The 19,690-nt window shown below is 35.4% G+C and overlaps 1 protein-coding gene across 3 annotated transcripts in view; it reads left to right on the forward strand.

Moving 5' to 3' along the window:
• LOC138304776 (neuroglian-like) overlaps positions 1–19,690 on the forward strand; it is a 284,534-nt gene that overhangs the window by 241,947 nt on the left and 22,897 nt on the right. For all 3 annotated transcript variants that reach the window (XM_069245044.1, XM_069245045.1, XM_069245046.1), the window contains exons 6-7: positions 7,520–7,801; positions 12,478–12,851. In XM_069245044.1, coding sequence (XP_069101145.1) covers positions 7,520–7,801; positions 12,478–12,851 — 656 coding nt within the window. The remainder of the gene's footprint in view (positions 1–7,519; positions 7,802–12,477; positions 12,852–19,690) is intronic.

A 19,690-nucleotide genomic window follows, 5' to 3' on the forward strand; every position in this document is an offset into this window, starting at 1 on the left:
GTAAAGCCCTTAAGTAGGAGAAAGTATTGTAGGTATTAAGTTATTGTAATTGATGAGTTTGTACCTCTTTGTGTGACCTTATAAAAGATTGTCTCCATTATCAACAAATAACTAACTGTTACTTAGCAGAAACATTATAATAGTACTATATATAGACAATGTTATAATAGTGCCATTACCATGCAGTTACAAACAGATACGATGTTGTTGCCCTGTACCCGTACCTAAATTTAGTGAAGAAGAATAAGGAAGGCTATAATGCATATGACGTATTGAAGTGTTTGGCTTTCAACACATGACAGAGTACTTCAGCTCTTAAAAGACAAAGGTGTCGCCACACAATGGTGTTATAGAGGTATACAGCAAGTACAAATCCATTTTTCTTCTCGGCACTGTGGGCCTTGTATAGAGTTGTGAATGAAATATTTGTGTAAATTTTTACAGGCCGATATAAATATACAATGGTGTAAATCATAAAGAACTACAGGACTATAGCCTGTGTGCCTATAAAATAATACATTAAGTTACGTAGATCATTTCCTGTGAGTATTTTAATTCATTCAAACCAGGTATCCTGTGCCACCTGCAGACTGGTTACAATGATTGTGTGTACAATGTGTTTTATCAGGGCTAAGATCTGTCCTAAGGACACTTATCTAAGTCGTAATTTTTGCACTTCCTGTTTAGGGTTTCGTATCCTTTTCCGATCTATGTAGAATTAAATGTTGTTAAATATAGTGTCAAATCTCCATTCAGATTGGACAGGTTACAGACTGGTCTAAATATGTCGGTGTCTATATTCCAATATTTCAGCTTCCATCACTTTCTGACTTCATCCCATCCATCTTCCTTACAATTTTGTCTAATTAAATTAAATCACCACTCACCCACCCCTATCCCTCACACTCCATTCCCTATCCTGGAATATTATCTAACAATCCTCTGGTCCACAATCCTCCTACCCCTTACACTTCTGCCTCTACCCCGGACTATTCAACCTTTCACTTTCTTATCCTAAATTATTCCAGACAATAAACCATGATTTTCTATCCACTGCTTTAACTGTGTTACATAGGGAAATAAAATTTACTGTGTTCTAAACTGCAATTTTTTAACAAATTTTCAGCAGTTTGAAATATATATTGTTGTAAAGGAAGGGAGACAACTCATACATATATATAATACTGTGAGTATATTGCCTATCTAAAGATGCATGGTTTTTTTAAGCTGATTTCAAGTTCAGTTCATCAAAAAAAATATTTTCTTATTACTGAACACTTCCTTCTGTTCTTAGATAAACACTGTAGTACCTTACATATATTCTTTGCAGTAAAAACCTTGAACCCAATATCTTTTTTTTTTTTATTCCACATGGCTACCACTGTCTTAGGCTATGATACCTTGTCTGTATAGGGCCATGACCTGGGTGACCCAGTAACAACAGTAAAGTACTAGAACATCTCTCACAGGCTCCCCTTGTCTGACACCTAAATATGGTTGTAACTTTTACAGGTATTATGACATCCCCGGGGGAACGAGAGTTTTTTGTTCTACCCAGAAACAGATGACGACCTCGTGCATTACTCTGATATTTAATGCCAGTTTAAGATGTGAGACTAATAAAGACAGAAAAGTGACGAGTATTCGGGACGTGGTCGTAAAAACAGCAGCCCCTGTCCCATCTGTGTGATAAAAAAAATAAATGTGAGCATCCTCACACCCCCAGCTTACAACAATGGACTCTGCATTCTTCACAGCTGGACCAGTTCACAGAGTGATTTAGGGTTGATAGGTTTGATAGCATAATATGCATATTAATGATGATATTAAGTTTTTTGAAAAGTTTTATTTTTGACTCTCATGCCAGCTTGTCAATTTAGGTCGTAAAGATATCAAGTGGTAATGCAGGGTAATAACGAATATTGTTCTGTAAAATAATGTGCCATTTAGAAAAATTTGTGGAATGTCTGCATATCTAATCAACATGCTGAATTCTCTTGGACTAATGGCCTTGATCTCTGCAGTCATCGAATCAAAACTGTTTTTAATGCTTAATGTTACATATTAGAGTTTTACTGTTGAAGCAATAAATGATATCCAAAAAAAAAAATACATGTTTGGGATTTTCGGAATTTTGATTGTGTTGACCTCATTAAAAATTGTTGAATTATTAATATTTAATACTATATAAAGACGGACTTAAACACAAAATGTGAAACGTGAATTAAAACCATTATGATTGGACTATATAGTTTGATCATCTGTAACCACGTCGCTCAGTTAAGATTGTTCCTTTATACATCTACACTTTTTCCTCTTCACTTAAAATATTAGCAAGCTTACCAACATGCTTAAAGCAATTTGGTGTGAAGTATCAGAATCAGAACTTTAATTATAAATAAGTTTTCAATTGGGACAATTACTTGTATAAAAGAGGAATTGGTGTAAGGCCGTTAAATGGTGATTTTGTCTTCAAGATTGCCTTCAAGAAATAGAGAAAGTATATTCAGACATGATATTTTAGTTTGTTTAATCCATTCTCCAAAAGGGAAGCAATTAAACTACATAAAGAGGATGGCGCCCCACCTTTGAGGCTGTAAAGCATTTGTCAATGTATGTGTTAGCACCTCCGCAGTAAGGCTGGAAACATTAAGTCCATACATGCATCTAGTTACCATTCTTTAGAGAGCTCTTCTTTCTTGGAGTTCGCTTCCTGTGCTGGTAGTGTTACACCCATGTAAATTCCCCATAGTCATGAATGAAGTTTCTTTACGAGGCAGGGGCTAAAGACGATCTTTGACTTAGTTTCCGTAAAGCACATTGTGCTTTCAGTGGAATTTTTACAATGATCAATGATGTAATGGTAACAGTAATTAATTCACAATTACACACTGAAAAAAATAGCTATATCGTCGTTAATCTGGATGCCACATTGAAGATCACCTAACTGATTTCGAGCTTGCAGACCATGGAGGAGCAAGGAAATGCAGCTGTTGAGTGTTTTATGCGTTGGGAGATTTTTCTGTTTTAATTAGCTAAACTCTTTGTCTCTACCTCAGTCATTAATATTTAATTGACCAGTGGCTTTCTCTAAAGGAAATTACACAAAGTTTTTAATGCCTCCGCTGTTTCATTTTTAAAAGAATCTTTGAGACATTTGGCAATTAAAAAAGCTTGAATAACAACAATAAACCTGACAGTATCTAAATGATTATCTGTTCTAACAATGTGATGGAAATGATGAAAACTAGATAATTGTCGTCTTGAACGGACATTGCAGCACTTGCACGTAGTGTGCAGTTTGATTGCATGTGTTAATTCATTTGATTTAGCTGTTGCTCACATGCAAAAGAATCATGATGTTATTAAGTGTTAATGTATTGGCCATTGTCCCTGTAAAGTCACCATATATATATATCGGTCATTTAACAGAGCTCGGGGTTGAATTGGTCATATGTTGCAGGTCACTGCATTGGTCATTTCAAAGAAGGCCATCATCATATTGACCACTTCCTAGGTCAGTCACCATATTGGTTATTTCTATATTGGTCATTCAACAGCATGTTCTGTTTTCAGAGCTGAAATATCAAATGACTCACCTATGTAAACCAAACTCTTAGTCATTTTAGAATGAGTAAGTTTTCCCCATGGTTATTAAAATTTTCTTTTTCATATTATATATTTCTCTTGGGGAAAATTGTTGGACAGTGTGTTGGCTATTTTCCTTACATATAATCCAAACAATGTCATATACATTAACTGATAAATGGTATCCATATACATTAACTGATAAATGGTATCTGTGCATTGGTCATTCTAAAACAAAGTTTACTGGCAAAGATAATATTGGGGATTAGGAGGGAGTTGGTGATTGGTACGGGGATTAGGAGGGAGTTGGTGATTGGTACTACTTAATATGTAGTGGTCAGTGCATGATGTCATTGTGTCCACTAGTGTTCATGATAATTGGTGTGGACTGTCAGTGCTATCAATTAAGTTAGATGAGGTCATAATAGTAAAGAAATGCGTATACTTGACCAGTGGTCATGCAAATTTACAGTCATTATGAAAATAATATTTGTCAGAAGGACACAAAAAACCTTTATTGATATACAAAATCAATTACACAAAAATTGACAATTCACATCATTCTTTTTTCTCCAGTACATGAATTTAACATTTCTTGTCAGTTTTCACTATTTGAATGACATAAAATTAACAGGTTGTCAAAAACAAGACCACAGCATATTAGCCTACAGTCACATCCGAGTCCTGTTGATCTGCTAATTAACTAGTTCTCTCCGGGGGCTAATTGTCTTCGTCATTACGATCAATACAATTGTCTCCCCTTACGTGGTGGAGGTATATAGGATTGCGACCGTTCACCACGTACAGCTGAACACAACGACACCTTTTGAGTCAGAGTTTAGGTTGAGTCATATCTAATACTGCTTTGGCATTGCGAACATGTAGGAGCGAAAGATTCTGATCTAGGTCAAAGCAGCTTTTGAATTAAATATGAAAGCATGTAGTGAGAGTGTTTTTAGGTCAAATTGGTGTAAGTTGAATTAGTGTATGCAAATTTGCACACCTAACTTGGCGCGTGAGCTGCCACAGCTTTCTGTTTGGTTACAGTAGTTTAATATGCTGAATGTGCAGCGGGTTAGATTAATATACACTATCAAACTGTCGATTGTGTTTGAACTAAAAACAGTATGCAAATTGATTTGTGTGATGTCTTGTCGGAAACTGACATCTAAGTCAGATCAATGTTTGAATTAGGAGTAGGTTACATTACTGTGTACACAATCATTTAGCGCAGAAACCTTCACGTCACATCAATGTTTTAAATACATGTGATCTGTAAATGTAGTATGACATTATGGAGGATACGTTTACTGGTCCATCACTCGGCTACTGGGATTATTTATATCAATATATAATGACTATCACAAGCTATTCATGTTTTCACACGAAGCAAAAAAAACATGTAAATCGTAATCTATATAGTCAAAAATTGTTGTGTTGAGTTTGTATTACCCTTGGGATAAATTTATTTTGAAAGAATTTGTTTTCGTTCAACTCAACAGGGTTTGGTTTGGTACGAGTTAATTAATATTGTATTTTTTATTCAATTAAGGTCATATATACCCATATCAGGTTAAGGTGTTTAGAAAAAAACGGAGTTCCAAGTAAAAACCACAGACTGACATCTTTTCATTATTTTAGAACAAAATTTATTCACAATTTTAGACACTACAATGAAAATGAATGATTCATTTCTCCTCATTAAAATAAAAAATGAATGTTTAACGACAGTGATTTATGCTGCCATTCAGACTAGAAACCCAATGTTGCTGATGTTAATTAAAAATCCAAGTTGTATGTGTAAGTCAAATCTTAGTGAATATGTTGTAAGAGACACTTGAATAAAGATTACCAATGCTACGCTAGTCAATAGTAAATGGCTCTTTTCACAAGCACTTAAGTCAAGAGATCAGCCAAGTTTACAGATGCTTGGTGGTAGGCCTCCCCCGAGAGTTTTTATTGTGATGTATCGCGGAAGCGTCACGTGTAATGTGAAATACACATCTGTTGTCTATGAGGACACGGCAGCCACAGGAATCTTCCTCGGAAATCCTCTTTGTCGATTCTAATTCTTCATCTTCATATTGCCACAATGTGACAAATTCGAAATTCGCGAATGACACTATCGGCCAATTAATGTAATTTGTCATATGTATGCAAATTAGAAGTAGAACGTGCTCCGACTTGTAATGAATGTCTTTCATTGCAAAAGCGATGTTAGAGGACTCTAAAACTAACTTGGAAGTGTACATGAGTCAGTTTAGTTTGTATGACTTTATCATACAAATGTTGATCCATTTGTCAGTTTGGGAGTGCCACACAAAGGTGCGTCGAGGCCTCGAATCGGTGTTAATGGTAGCTCTTAGCAAGGATAACTTAGTTAGCTGTTGCATCACGCCAGTAATGCTTGTTAGGTCCTGATTGCATTTCGAGCGTAATTAACGACAAGCATGTGATCCTGTATCATCATGGCATATCACTGAACTAAACAACAATTACATTAAGTGTGGTATGATTTTCTAAACGCCGTCATTATACAGCAATGAGATCTGTCGGCCCCGTGGTTGGCTGTCAATGAGAGCTACAGTTGGTGCTTCAGGTCCTATAGGGGAAAACAAACACTTATTATCATATACTTATTGAGTTGTATTTCTTATCATCATGAAATTGATTTATGATAGATTTACTTATGTCTTTATAAAGATTTATTTCAAATAACACCTTTCATCCCTTTTCAATTTAATTGAAACAAAATTTTGTTGAAATTGAAATTTATGTCAAATATTGCGCTGGATTCTAGTGAAACCTTTTGTTGAACCTAACCTTCCTACATAAACTGGGAGAATATATATATACATATACTCAAAAATCTTTTAAACTCACTTACCTCTAATATTTCTCATAATAGCAATATCTATTAAAGTGATAAGAGTTCAATTTATAATGTCTTTAGATCTGAACGATTTTACTTTAAATATTTTTAATCCTAAAATTCTCTTACAGTAAATTGGAAGTGCATGCGTTAATGATGCAGATTTCTTTACATACACTGTATATCTAGGTCAAGATTAAACTGTAATTTGAAATTTACAATAAAATCCTGAAGAATGCCTTCTGTACCTTGAATTCTGTCAGTCATATATAACGGTACCACTTATGATCATCCCGATTCATTCCTGCTTAATAAGAAAGGCATCTCGAGCTTTGCTCTGCAATCTGTTAAATTACGATTAATCCATGATCCCTCAAGTCCTATCAATATTATATACCTGTCTGATTTTTGAGGAGATAGCTACCAGTATACTATATATATGCAATGTAATCAATTTCCTCATGATGGTGTTCGGGGAAGACTCAGTCTAATGAACTTTTCAACCAAGAAATATCAGTTACAGATAACACTTCCTGATATCACAGATTATACAAGAAATTTCACAGATAGTTTGTCATACATTTCTTCATTCTGTTGGTGTGATTTTTCATGATACAAATTTATATTTCAAAAGGCTGATATAAATGTTATTTATAGATGCTCCACAGCCGACAGAGCATAAACAATACCCATCATTTGAACAATACTTGATGTTTATTTGTGATAACACAAAAATAGTATAAAATAATATATTTCACCTTTGGTGCATGCGCAATCAATACTTCATTACATATAGGACATAGTGCCATTTTTTTTTTTTGGGATACAATTATTTTCAATATTTCTGTCTTGAAGTAAAATTAGAAGCTCAAACTTTTCAATGGCGGTAATGGTGTAAAGTAAGTAACTTTTGTAACTGAAGGAAAATACTTATTCGTCTACTCCTGTTTTTTATTGAGAAAAATGATACTATTTGTCAGCAGTGAGGCATCTCTAAGTGCTATTTAAAAAAATTAATTCCGTATTAAATCCTTTTTGGTTTCTCTTTGTATTTTACAGAAGTAGCCATACAGATTCCACCCAACAACAAAGAGGCCACCCAGGGGGACAACATCAAGTTTATCTGTAAGGTCCACCCTGACATCCAGAACTTCCACATGAAATGGAAACACAACAGTGTCCTCATAGATGTGTCGTCTAATGTGGAGAAATATCACGAACTGGACAATGGTCAAACTTTCGTCATCAGAAATGTTGACCGTTATGACTCTGGAACGTACACATGTGTTGCAACATCAGGGAATGATAAGGATAGGGCGTCGGCCACACTGACCATTAGAAGTAAGTATTGTAGGGCGTTGGCCACACTGACCATTAGAAGTAAGTATTGTAGGGCGTCGGCCACACTGACCATTAGAAGTAAGTATTGTAGGGCGTCGGCCACACTGACCATTAGAAGTAAGTATTGTAGGGCATCGGCCACACTGACCATTAGAAGTAAGTATTGTAGGGCGTCGGCCACACTGACCATTAGAAGTAAGTATTGTAGGGCGTCGGCCACACTGACCATTAGAAGTAAGTATTGTAGGGCATCGGCCACACTGACCATTAGAAGTAAGTATTGTAGGGCGTCGGCCACACTGACCATTAGAAGTAAGTATTGTAGGGCGTCGGCCACACTGACCATTAGAAGTAAGTATTGTAGGGCGTCGGCCACACTGACCATTAGAAGTAAGTATTGTAGGGCGTCGGCCACACTGACCATTAGAAGTAAGTATTGTAGGGCATCGGCCACACTGACCATTAGAAGTAAGTATTGTAGGGCGTCGGCCACACTGACCATTAGAAGTAAGTATTGTAGGGCGTCGGCCACACTGACCATTAGAAGTAAGTATTGTAGGGCGTCGGCCACACTGACCATTAGAAGTAAGTATTGTAGGGCGTCGGCCACACTGACCATTAGAAGTAAGTATTGTAGGGCGTCAGCCACACTGACCATTAGAAGTAAGTATTGTAGGGCATGGGCCACACTGACCATTAGAAGTAAGTATTGTGTAGGGCGTCGGCCACACTGACCATTAGAAGTAAGTATTGTAGGGCATCGGCCACACTGACCATTAGAAGTAAGTATTATAGAGCGTCGGCCACACTGACCATTAGAAGTAAGTATTGTAGGGTGTCGGCCACACTGACCATAAGAAGTAAGTATGATAGGGCGTTGGCCACACTGACCATTAGAAGTAAGTATGTAGGGGTGCCACACTGACCATTAGAAGTAAGTATTGTATTGTAGGGCGTCGGCCACACTGACCATTAGAAGTAAGTATAGTAGAGTGTCGGCCACACTGACCATTAGAAGTAAGTATTGTAGGGCGTCGGCCACACTGACCATTAGAAGTAAGTAATGTAGGGTGTCGGCCACACTGACCACTTGAAGTAAGTATTGTAGGGCGTTGGCCACACTGACCATTAGAAGTAAGTATTGTAGGGCGTCGGCCACCTGACCATTAGAAGTAAGTATTGTAGGGCGGCGGCCACACTGACCATTAGAAGTAAGTATTGTAGGGCGTCAGCCACACTGACCATTAGAAGTAAGTATTGTATTGTATGGGCCACACTGACCATTAGAAGAGTATGATAGGGCATCGGCCACACTGACCATTAGAAGTATGTATTGTAGGGCGTCGGCCACACTGACCATTAGAAGTACGTATTGTAGGGCGTCAGCCACACTGACCATTAGAAGTAAGTATTATAGAGCGTCGGCCACACTGACCATTAGAAGTAAGTATTGTAGGGTGTCGGCCACACTGACCATAAGAAGTAAGTATGATAGGATAGGGCGTTGGCCACACTGACCATTAGAAGTAAGTATTGTATTGTAGGGCGTCGGCCACACTGACCATTAGAAGTAAGTATTGTAGAGTGTCGGCCACACTGACCATTAGAAGTAAGTATTGTAGGGCGTCGGCCACACTGACCATTAGAAGTAAGTATTGTAGGGCGTCGGCCACACTGACCATTAGAAGTAAGTATTGTAGGGCGTCGGCCACACTGACCATTAGAAGTAAGTATGATAGGGCATTAGCCACACTGACCATTAGAAGTAATTATTATAGGGCGTCAGCCACACTGACCATTAGAAGTAAGTATGATAGGACGTCGGCCACACGTACTGACCATTAGAAGTTATGTATCATTCATTCAATTTTCAATTTTTTGGAGAATCAAAGTTTCATGGCCATAGCAATGTGCTGTGAAATAAGATCTGTATGGTATATATTTCACCCATAGGACAATATATAATTAAGGTAATAAAAAAATAAATTAGGGAGGATATTTATATTTTAGTACCTTTAGCTGTTCTAAAGGGACACATAAGTTTAAAACGGAGAGAGGATGTACTTGTTCTCTGATTAGAATGATAAATGCAATGATTTTACCAGAAAACCTTCTTGTTCCTAAAGTCATTTCACGTTTAATAAACAAATTAAGACCTTCATAACTGAACAATGGAAAGTTTGTGATAGAACAATGGAATGTAATACATACCTGGTAATTTTGATGAATACAACAGTGGAATGGAATACCTGAAAATTCTGTTGAATACAACAGTGGAATGGAATACCTGATAATTCTGTTGAATAAAATTTTTAGGCAAAGGGAGACAATTACTGTTGAAATTGTATGTAATTCAAGTTCTCTACAATAAGTGTCATTGGGTTACATTGATAACTTTTTTTTTTGTATCACCATTATATCAATAATGAATTTTTTGTCTAGATTCACCATTACATGAGATAAATTTGGCCAATTACTGTCAAATGTCAAGCTCACAGTTATTCTACTGTATGTTGCTGATACTTTCAGGTGAAGATTGAAAATTGACAAACTACAAAGCTAATTTTGGTTAAAAGGAAAGAAATTATGTGTAATATTTTAAGAATTATTTTATGTCCAAACATTTAGATGAAGTACGTATTGTCATGCAGAAAACATCTCATTACACTGGAATAGCAATTTTGAGATTAATCCCATTCTATTAATGAAGACATTGATGTAATGAGACGTAGGTGGAGCACATGGGATGCTGATATTCGATCGTAATCGTAAAAAATTATTGTACATAAAAACTTGACGAGGCTGACAATAGAATCCGTGTCCTTGCAGACATGACACTTGTTCCTTTGCCGCCACCCAGGGAGCTATAAAACCAGAAAGCATGGGCAAAATTTGAATCATTGTTTGGAATTTAACAATAGCATTACAGCATAAGGGGGAGAATTTTCTCCGCTCAGGTCTCATAAAAGGACAGCGTCACATGAGTCAGACCATGATAATATTGTAATGCATTAGACATGTGTTACAGAGCATAGCCTTGACTGAAGTTCCCCACACCTCCCCAAACTTCTCCCAGCTCATTTCATGCTTGATTCATTCAATTAACAAAAGAATTCCATTTTTTTAATATTTTTTTTTTTTTTTTTTTTTTTTTTTTTTCATTTTATGAAAAGATGGTTCTTCTGTTTGCCTGCTTTCTATTTGATTAGAACAACAGATTTTTTTTTATTTTATTTAAGATCACACATGATTATTTTAAGTTGATGAGTCTCAAACATTACCCAAAAACTTCACAACTTTATTCCCAAATATTTCACAACTTTATTTTGCAAGAACTTATAACATATTTTTGTAAACTTCATTTATATAGAGCTAATAACATAGGTGTGGACTTATGTTCCAGGTTAACTGCTTTTTTTCAAAAAATTTTCATAATTCCAATATTTTTTCCAGTATGATAAATACAATAGCACCAGCCAATTCAAATAAGCTATGATCAAATTCTTTTGACTGTTCTTAGAATAGTTTGCTAGCTTTAATTTAATACGATCCTGAAAAACGTCTGTAGAAATAAAGTTCACTTACTGATTAAAAATAAAGGACATGTGTACTTGTCGTTCAGTATTTGTTTCCGTGGATGTCCTTTCACAATTATACAGCCCTTCTCTCTTCTGATTTTTTCGCACTCCTTTAAAGTGCCATGCAGAGCTGGATTAGATCAATGTAAGGGCCTAATTCATTTAAGATCATCAGGGGTTTGCAAATTGCTTAATATAAGGAAAAAATTCAGGAAAATATAACCTTATAATCCCATCCATGTTGAATTCTGCCAGGAATATTTTGTCTCAAAATAGACATGTGGGCTTAGTGTTTACTATCACAACTTCCACTGGTTGTCATAGCAGAAAAACACTGTGGTTTCAGCACAAAAACACCACTGGTTCCAGCGGGGTGGTTTTTGTATCGCTCAGGACTTTGTTGTTTGCAGATAGCTGCCAGTGCATGTGAAATGTTGTGAAAAGTAATAAAAGTTGACAGTTAAAAACATGGCCTGATCTGGTACCAAACAATCAAAGCATAGTCAACATGACATCACAGTTTTATACAGCAAAATTATTTTATTTCAAAAGTTGGCCTTATTGAATTTCTACTTTTAAGATTGGTGTCACGAAAAGGACAGCTGCTCTATGAGATAGAATTCCCAGACTCATGCCTCTTAAGAACACAATCAGAGTGATAAATAAATATGTTGTGATAATATACTTTGATGTTTCTGATCTGATAATTTTAATATCTTGGTTAATTTGTATGATATAGAGTTGCCTTGTATTATGGATTGTGGAGAGGTGTTATTGAACTGTGTCATTTCGGTGGAGCAGCACTTTCAATCATAACCCTAAGTCAATGCCAAAGTTGACAAAGTAATTTGTATCATATAATACAGATATCTTCTATTTAAAGCAGATATAATTTACCTATTAGGTAATGTCATTAATTACTTACAGAATATCAATTCTTATGCACATATCATGACAATGGATTTTTCCTCACAAGGGAAGATAACTCTGCAGAACTCCATAAATGATAATGCTATAAAAAATTATATGTAAGACCACACCTTGTTACTGTAATCATTGTATGTCACCTTTTCACCATTTTTTTTCCTCTCTTTCCAGCTACACCAGAGCCACCTACAAACGTAGAAATCGTAGCCTGTTCAGGTCACATGGTCGACCTGTCATGGGAAGCCGGTGATAATGGCGGATCTGCGATAATATCATATCTTACACAATTTAATACATCAGACAATCCAAACTTTTGGAACAATTATTATGAGGAAATTCAGGGAGGTAAAACGACGGGTATAGTGAACTTATCTCCATGGGGAGAGTACTCGTTTCGGATGTTAGCAAGGAATAGTATTGGATATAGTGAACCTAGTCAACATACGCAAAAAACATGTTCAACCCCGCCAGATCACCCAGACGGAAATCCTAAAAATGTTCGCACACTAACGCATAAAAAGAAAAAGCTGATTATAGCTTGGATGGTAAGTAGAATTTATTTTGTAGAAATATATGTTAATTTGTAGAAATATATGTTTATTTTGCTTCCTTGTAAAATATGTCGTAATTTTACACAGTTATCTACACTTCAAGGTAGATATTCTATATTTCATTTTAAATAGATAGTCTGCCCTTTCAGATAGGTATTGATTGTAACATTTGTTTGCGAATATAACATCACACTCTTCAGAGAAAACAGTGTGGGTTTTGCTCACAAAATAATGACGTCTCAATGGATACCTACCTCCAAGGGAGGTAACTCTGTGATATGCACAGATGAAATAAAAATAAAACTACATAAAGTTTTGTGTTGTGAGCATTACATCATATTTTACAAAGAAAATTATGTCATTTCCATACACCAACTAATAACGCTAACAATTTAAATAGTATCTTCATTCAAAAGCAGACAACTATATAATATTCAAAGCTCAAATAGAAAGTATCCGAAGCAGTGATATCCAACATGGTTAAGTGTATTCCGTCTTTGCATATTAAAGAGTTAGCTCCCTTGCGGGTAGGTACCAATTGTTACATTATTATTTGGTGAGCGCAATTCTCTGAAAAGTATGTTGTTTCGCTTGAAAATACATGACGTCACAATCAATACCTACCAGCAAGGGCAGATATCTCTGTAATATGCAAATACAGAATATAAATTACCATGGCAATTGTGTGAGTAACCATAGAAACTGTCCCTGTAATCATTTCCTTTTCAGATTTCTCACGAATATCAATAATTCCAAAAACGATATATCCTTTTTTTATGTCATTTTCATTTCCGAAAGTGTAAGAAAGTAAATTTGGTGGAAATTAGTTAATGCACTTGAATGTAAAATTGCCTCCAATAAGTACATGTAGTGCTCCTTATAGAGTATTCTTGTAATGAAATATCTAATTACTGTCCCAAACTGAATACCACTTTTAGATGGTCGAGATTGCATTGTTAGTGTAAGCCAAACATTTCCCAGCCTTGTCATCAATACTAGTAGTACTCAAAACCATCATACATTTAATAGGATTTACATTATTAGAGTTGATTAACAATAGAGTGGATCCCGTATTATCAAAGCTCTCATCTAAATCATATCAAACCTTAATTCTACATTAATATTGTCATTAATTGCACATCTTCACAATTTTATTTATCTATGAGCATTATAGATATGAGACAGTGTATGAAATGGATTAGCTGAAATAATTATGCTTTAAATTAGTTATTAAGTAGTAAAGCTAAAAAATTGTCATTTATATCAATTTGTAGTCTTTGAGGGTGACAAAGTCTTTTCGAAATACAATTTTGGAAGTTTAAACAACTGCTCTGTATTCCAAGACAATATTTTCTTAGGTGCCTTAGATATTTGAACACTTGTTATAAGTTAGCGTCACTTTGAATATTTATGAATTTGGAGAATCTTCTTGTCAAATGAAAATGTTTGCACAAGACACATCCAAAAACGGGCTCTTCATCGTGTTGTTTTACAGAACATTGGTAACTTTTTATGTCGCCTTATGGATTTATTGAGGTTATTTGTAAATATTTCTTGTGACTATCAGCTGTTAAAGTTATTGAGTGCCATCTAGATGCTTCAAATTTTGTTATAGTTACATGTAAACAGTATTGTCACCAGGATCGATGATCTACTGGTTGCATCCAGTATGTTCAGATTGCATGCAGAAATACATTTCCGTCAGAATGTGGTAATTATTCGGGCAACTGAAGGACATCTTCAATTCTTTCATTCAACAAGAAATTATAATGAATGGTATGCAGTAGAAATATGAGGGATTTGTTTTCTCTGTCTTATCACTTGAATGCTCTACAGAAACCCAGGGATTTGCTTGCTGATTGTTCGGCAGACTCCTAATTGTGGTGATGTCGGGAAACTTAATTATTCTGAGGACACACAGAATATTGTCGTCTTTGGAGCTATGGAAATATTCAGATGTCCTTAGCACGTACTTCATTGTAACTGTGCCAGGCCTAAAGTAAACAAGCGAAACCAATGGTTAGCTTAATTGATTAATTCATAGTCCTAAGGACTGTTAGCAACAGAAGCCCTCTTGTAGTAGCTGGTTGCTATACCTCATTAAAATAAACAGTACAGCACAGACTGGTTCATTTCTCAAATCTGGTAAGGAAGCAAAGTGAGCATGGGCGCTATAAAGTAATATAGCCTATAAATTGTAAAAACAGTTAAAATCTGGTTGAAGGTGAAGCTAAAATCTGGTTAAGGTGAAGTTAAAATCTGGTTGAAGGTGAACTTTAGCTGTGAAAGTTTGGTTTGATGTGTGTAACATCCTGTTAACAGCCAGGGTCACTTAAGGAGGTGTCAGGTTTAGGTGGTGGTGGAAAGTTGGAGTACCTGGAGGAAAAACCATCAACCAGTGATTATAATACCTAGCAACTGCCCCACAATGGGATTTTAACTGGTAACCCTGAGGTGGAGGACTTGTGGTAATATGTTGGGACATCTAAATCACCCGGCCACCATGGCTATGAAAGAAAGTGTTTTTTTTTTATTTTTTTTTATTTTACAAACTTTTTTTTTTTCAAAACGCTAATTTAATAAATAAATTGGCAGTAAACCAGTTCTGATGTATTCATTTTTTTTTCTATTTTGAACTTCCACTGAACTTTTTGCTTCACTCTTCACTGATCAAAATTGAAGCCACTTTCTAAAAACGTAATTATTAAATTTTGGATAGTATCTTTATCATAACATATTGTTACATGGCATTTGGACTTATATAAATGCCTTCCAATAATGAGTGAAGAAAGAAAGGTAGTCCTAGTGCTTACCTTAATGATGGTTTTCCATTTTTTCCTCACATATTGTCTGAATACTCTCGTAGTGACTACAAAAATATCAGACTTCATCATAAAAATGGAATCATGACTAATTCCACGGTAAATGTCAAATGTCTACGACATCATACTCGGCAATCATACGCAATACAGCCTTGTTTGTGCTCTATGTTGTCTTGTCTAATGTCTTAATGAGCACTTTTACCATGGTTCATGTGGGGTCATAGGGGTGTGCAGACATCAATAATGGTAGAGCAGTAATTAGCTCCCTTTACGATTAGAGGTAATACTAATATCACTTCTTCCCGGGGCAATAAGATTACCTCAATCTAATAAACTTACTGTAGATGTCTGTTACACATGAAATATAAAATTAATCTATTAATATGAACCTATTCCTACCTGATACAGAAATGAAATATTCCAAGGCTGTCCGTCTTTTTCAATAATGTCCACCTTTTAGACGTAAGCCTTACATACATACTATAGCCTTTCGACCGAATATCAGAAGATAATTATAGCCATGCCATGAGCACATACTTGTTTTTACACGTGTATAGGTATTCAATGTATGGATGAAATTTCTTTGATATGACAAATGAAATAATCCTGTCTTGTTCCTTGATGATAGACAAAGTTTAAAGGAGGGCTTAAAGTTGATAATATAATGATTACCAAAGATAGAAAATATCACTTAGTCTCCATTTTAAAACTAATCTACATCTAATTTGATAGGATTTCGTGATCTTGCGTAGATCAAAAATTTTAATTCAAATGTGATATTGATGTATTAATTAATGTGAGATATCTACATTGTATTGACACGTACAGATATTTATCTGATAAGTGCATATCGTGCCATACCAATCAATACCTAGTCAGCTCAATGCTGATGGTTAAAGATTTTCGCGAGGATGTTATATCTAATTAGCGGCCATATTAATACCAATATCATGGTAGATCGGCCTGTGGATGGATTAAGGCTGAAATGAAGCTTCTCTAGCATCTTTGTCCACGGTCGTGTCTCCAAACAGTAGGACTGAATTAAATTGTGTTAGGTTCGTCTAGACGTGACTGAAGGTGGCGCTAGTGTCACATGTGGCGGCAGCACTGGTCGCTCTCCTGAATGCGTCTCAGAATCTAGGTTGTAAGGTACTTATCAAAGCACGGCTGAAGCACGGCTGTTGATGTCCTTAAAAGACTTTAATGCCTCCAGCCAGGAAATCTTGTGTACGTGACAACAAATAGGTCCCGCTATTTAAACAGGTTGGAGGACAAAATTGTTTCGTTGCCGACAATGTGTTGTCAGCCTGTTATATCTCTAGTTTATGGAATCCGGTTATAATATCTAGTTTGAAATGATCGGAAATTTTAGTTTTAATTACATGTAATTTGAAAAGAAATTTTCTGATTTCTCTCAAATTTACAATCATCATTCACCCAATTTACTAATAATATCTATTAAAAATCCTCACTGTCCGTGTGGTCTTTGAGGGTGTCAGTTGGCCAGGATTTCACCTTTGATGAGCATGATTGAACTGTTTGTAATGGCTGCTGGAGGTCCTTTTTCTTCTGAAACACCTGGGTCAATCTTACCCCCAGGGCCTCGATATTTCCTTGGTGAAACAAAGCTGTTCTGTTTTGCCATTTAATATTGATATTGACATAAATCGAGATATAATTTTGCTAAGATAAATTGTGTAATAAGATTGAATCTGTATGTTCATGAAAATTGAAGATATCTTATTTCGTTAATTCTAACGATTTTCACTATACAGAATCTGACTGTTATGTTACACTTCCATTATTACAATCATAGAAAAAGACTTAAATACTAGAGATATGTTGGGATCTTGGATCAAGTTTCACTTTTACTCTTTTATTTCCACAAAGGGGATTGGTGAAATCCTTATTCCTGCCACATTTCCCATGTCACAGAAAATTAAATTTACGTTTAAATTTTATTCAAAATGATAGATATGCAGCACCAACCCATCCATCGTGCTAACACAATCAGCTTCCGCGATAATTCATTTACTCTCCATATTTCAAGCCAACTCATCAACGCGATGAAATGTAATTGTACAATTACTGGTTCAGCGAACATACAATGAACTAACGTCTACCAAGTTTCCATCAATATCATTTCAATAAATGGATTAAAGTTTTAAGCTTCAAGGATGCAGAATTAAGCACATTTAAAGAACAAGTAGTTTCCACTAAAGTGTTATAAAATACACTGTTCTCTGTGTTGAGAGAATGAATGAGATTTTAGAAGATAGGGATTGTTCTTGTGTTTATAAATTTTGTCGATTTGTATGTCGACGATAGTTTCGCGACACCAAAGTGAGGTTGGCTGTCACTTCCCGTCTATCGAGTCTTCCTTGGATATGAATCTTATCTGACATTAAAACTTCTCAATTTCATTCAGCACTTCTCTCTCAAATTGAACACTTTTTCTGTCTATGGCAGGATTGTAATTAAAGAAGATGATTTGCTTACAAATCAAAAAATCAAATATTGTATTTGACTTGATAAGCACCCCAATGCCCTATATTATTGGTGGCTTCTCTTTGCTTTCAAGACCACAGCAAGTTCACTTACCATAACTAATAAACTCAAACCTAAAAAATGAATACCTAGCTTAGACAGTTGTCTTTAATTTCAGTTCTTAAAGGAAATTGATTTTTAAGCTTGCTTTGAACAATAATTTTCTAAAGGATTTATCTAAATGTTCTACCTTTAAGCGCTCCTTCTGAATTTTCTCAATTTTTAAGCGCCCTGAATACTTATTGGGTTGAATACGGTAGGCAATATTGGTTATGTTCAGAATATGCCCTCAAAAGTGCTCCAAATGTTCTCTTAACAAATAATAAGGAAGGATTTTAATTACATATAGGAAATGTTTCTGATGAATTAGATTAATGCAAAATCCAGTTATAGGATGCAGTTTTAAGATTGCTCATATGAAATATGACAACACTACAGACAAGTAATTTTTGAAGTAATTTAGAAAATATTACATTTTGAAATAAGAAAATCCACTTGAGGATATTGAAATTTCCGTTAACAAAAATTTAAATAATAGAATTACGTCTATTGATTCACTGACTGTATTTCCCATAACCAACACCCAAGGTATTTTTCATTTTTCACCGCGACAGCAATGGAAGTATCAAAGGGAAGTAACTCTGCTCAATAATATCTCTACACAGATGATACAAAGGGTGGCAACTTGAGAAATTAACTAAACTATAACATATGCAAGAAAACAAAGTGTTGTTTCTTAAATAATTCTATATTCCTGAATAACTTGTATTCAGATAATAGCCATATTTCTACAACGATAACATGTGACTGAGAACATCAAAGATAAAAGTAAGCCTATTTTCAGTTCAGAAAGGACAAGAGTTGCTAATAATTAATTGGAAAAATGATCAGGATCATATAAAACAGGGCTCTTAATTGACCTCTACATTAGGATCAATATCAATTGGGAATTTTGGAAGAAAGTTAACTTAATAAATAAGTTGAATGCTTACAATGATTTAGTCTCACAAGATATATCTTAATAATACATGAGGTGGGTCAAGAAGTCACAGTGTACCTGTCAATTCTGTATTTGTACATTACAGAGTTATCTGCCCTTGTGGGTAGATAATGATTGTGATGTCATGTATTTGCGAGCATAATGTCATGCTTTTCGGAGAAAACAACGTGAATTGTGCCTACAAAATAATGACGTCACAGTGGATTCCTACCCGTAAGGGAGCTAACTCTGTGATATGCAAAGACAGAATACCTTTTAGAAGTTGCCCTTCATTCAAGCATCCTCCCGAAATAGATGAGAGAGATCCTCTGTAAGCTTGCATGAAGCACTTATCACTCAGCCAGTTTTGTGTCAAGCTTGACCTTGAATCAAATATACATGACCTCTAAACTATTTTAGGGACTTCTCTTTCTATAATGTTTTTTCTTTAAGAACCCTTAATTTCAACATTAATGCTCATTTTC

The sequence above is a fragment of the Argopecten irradians genome, chromosome 12 (genome assembly GCF_041381155.1).
Source record: "Argopecten irradians isolate NY chromosome 12, Ai_NY, whole genome shotgun sequence".
NCBI lineage: Eukaryota > Metazoa > Mollusca > Bivalvia > Pectinida > Pectinidae > Argopecten > Argopecten irradians.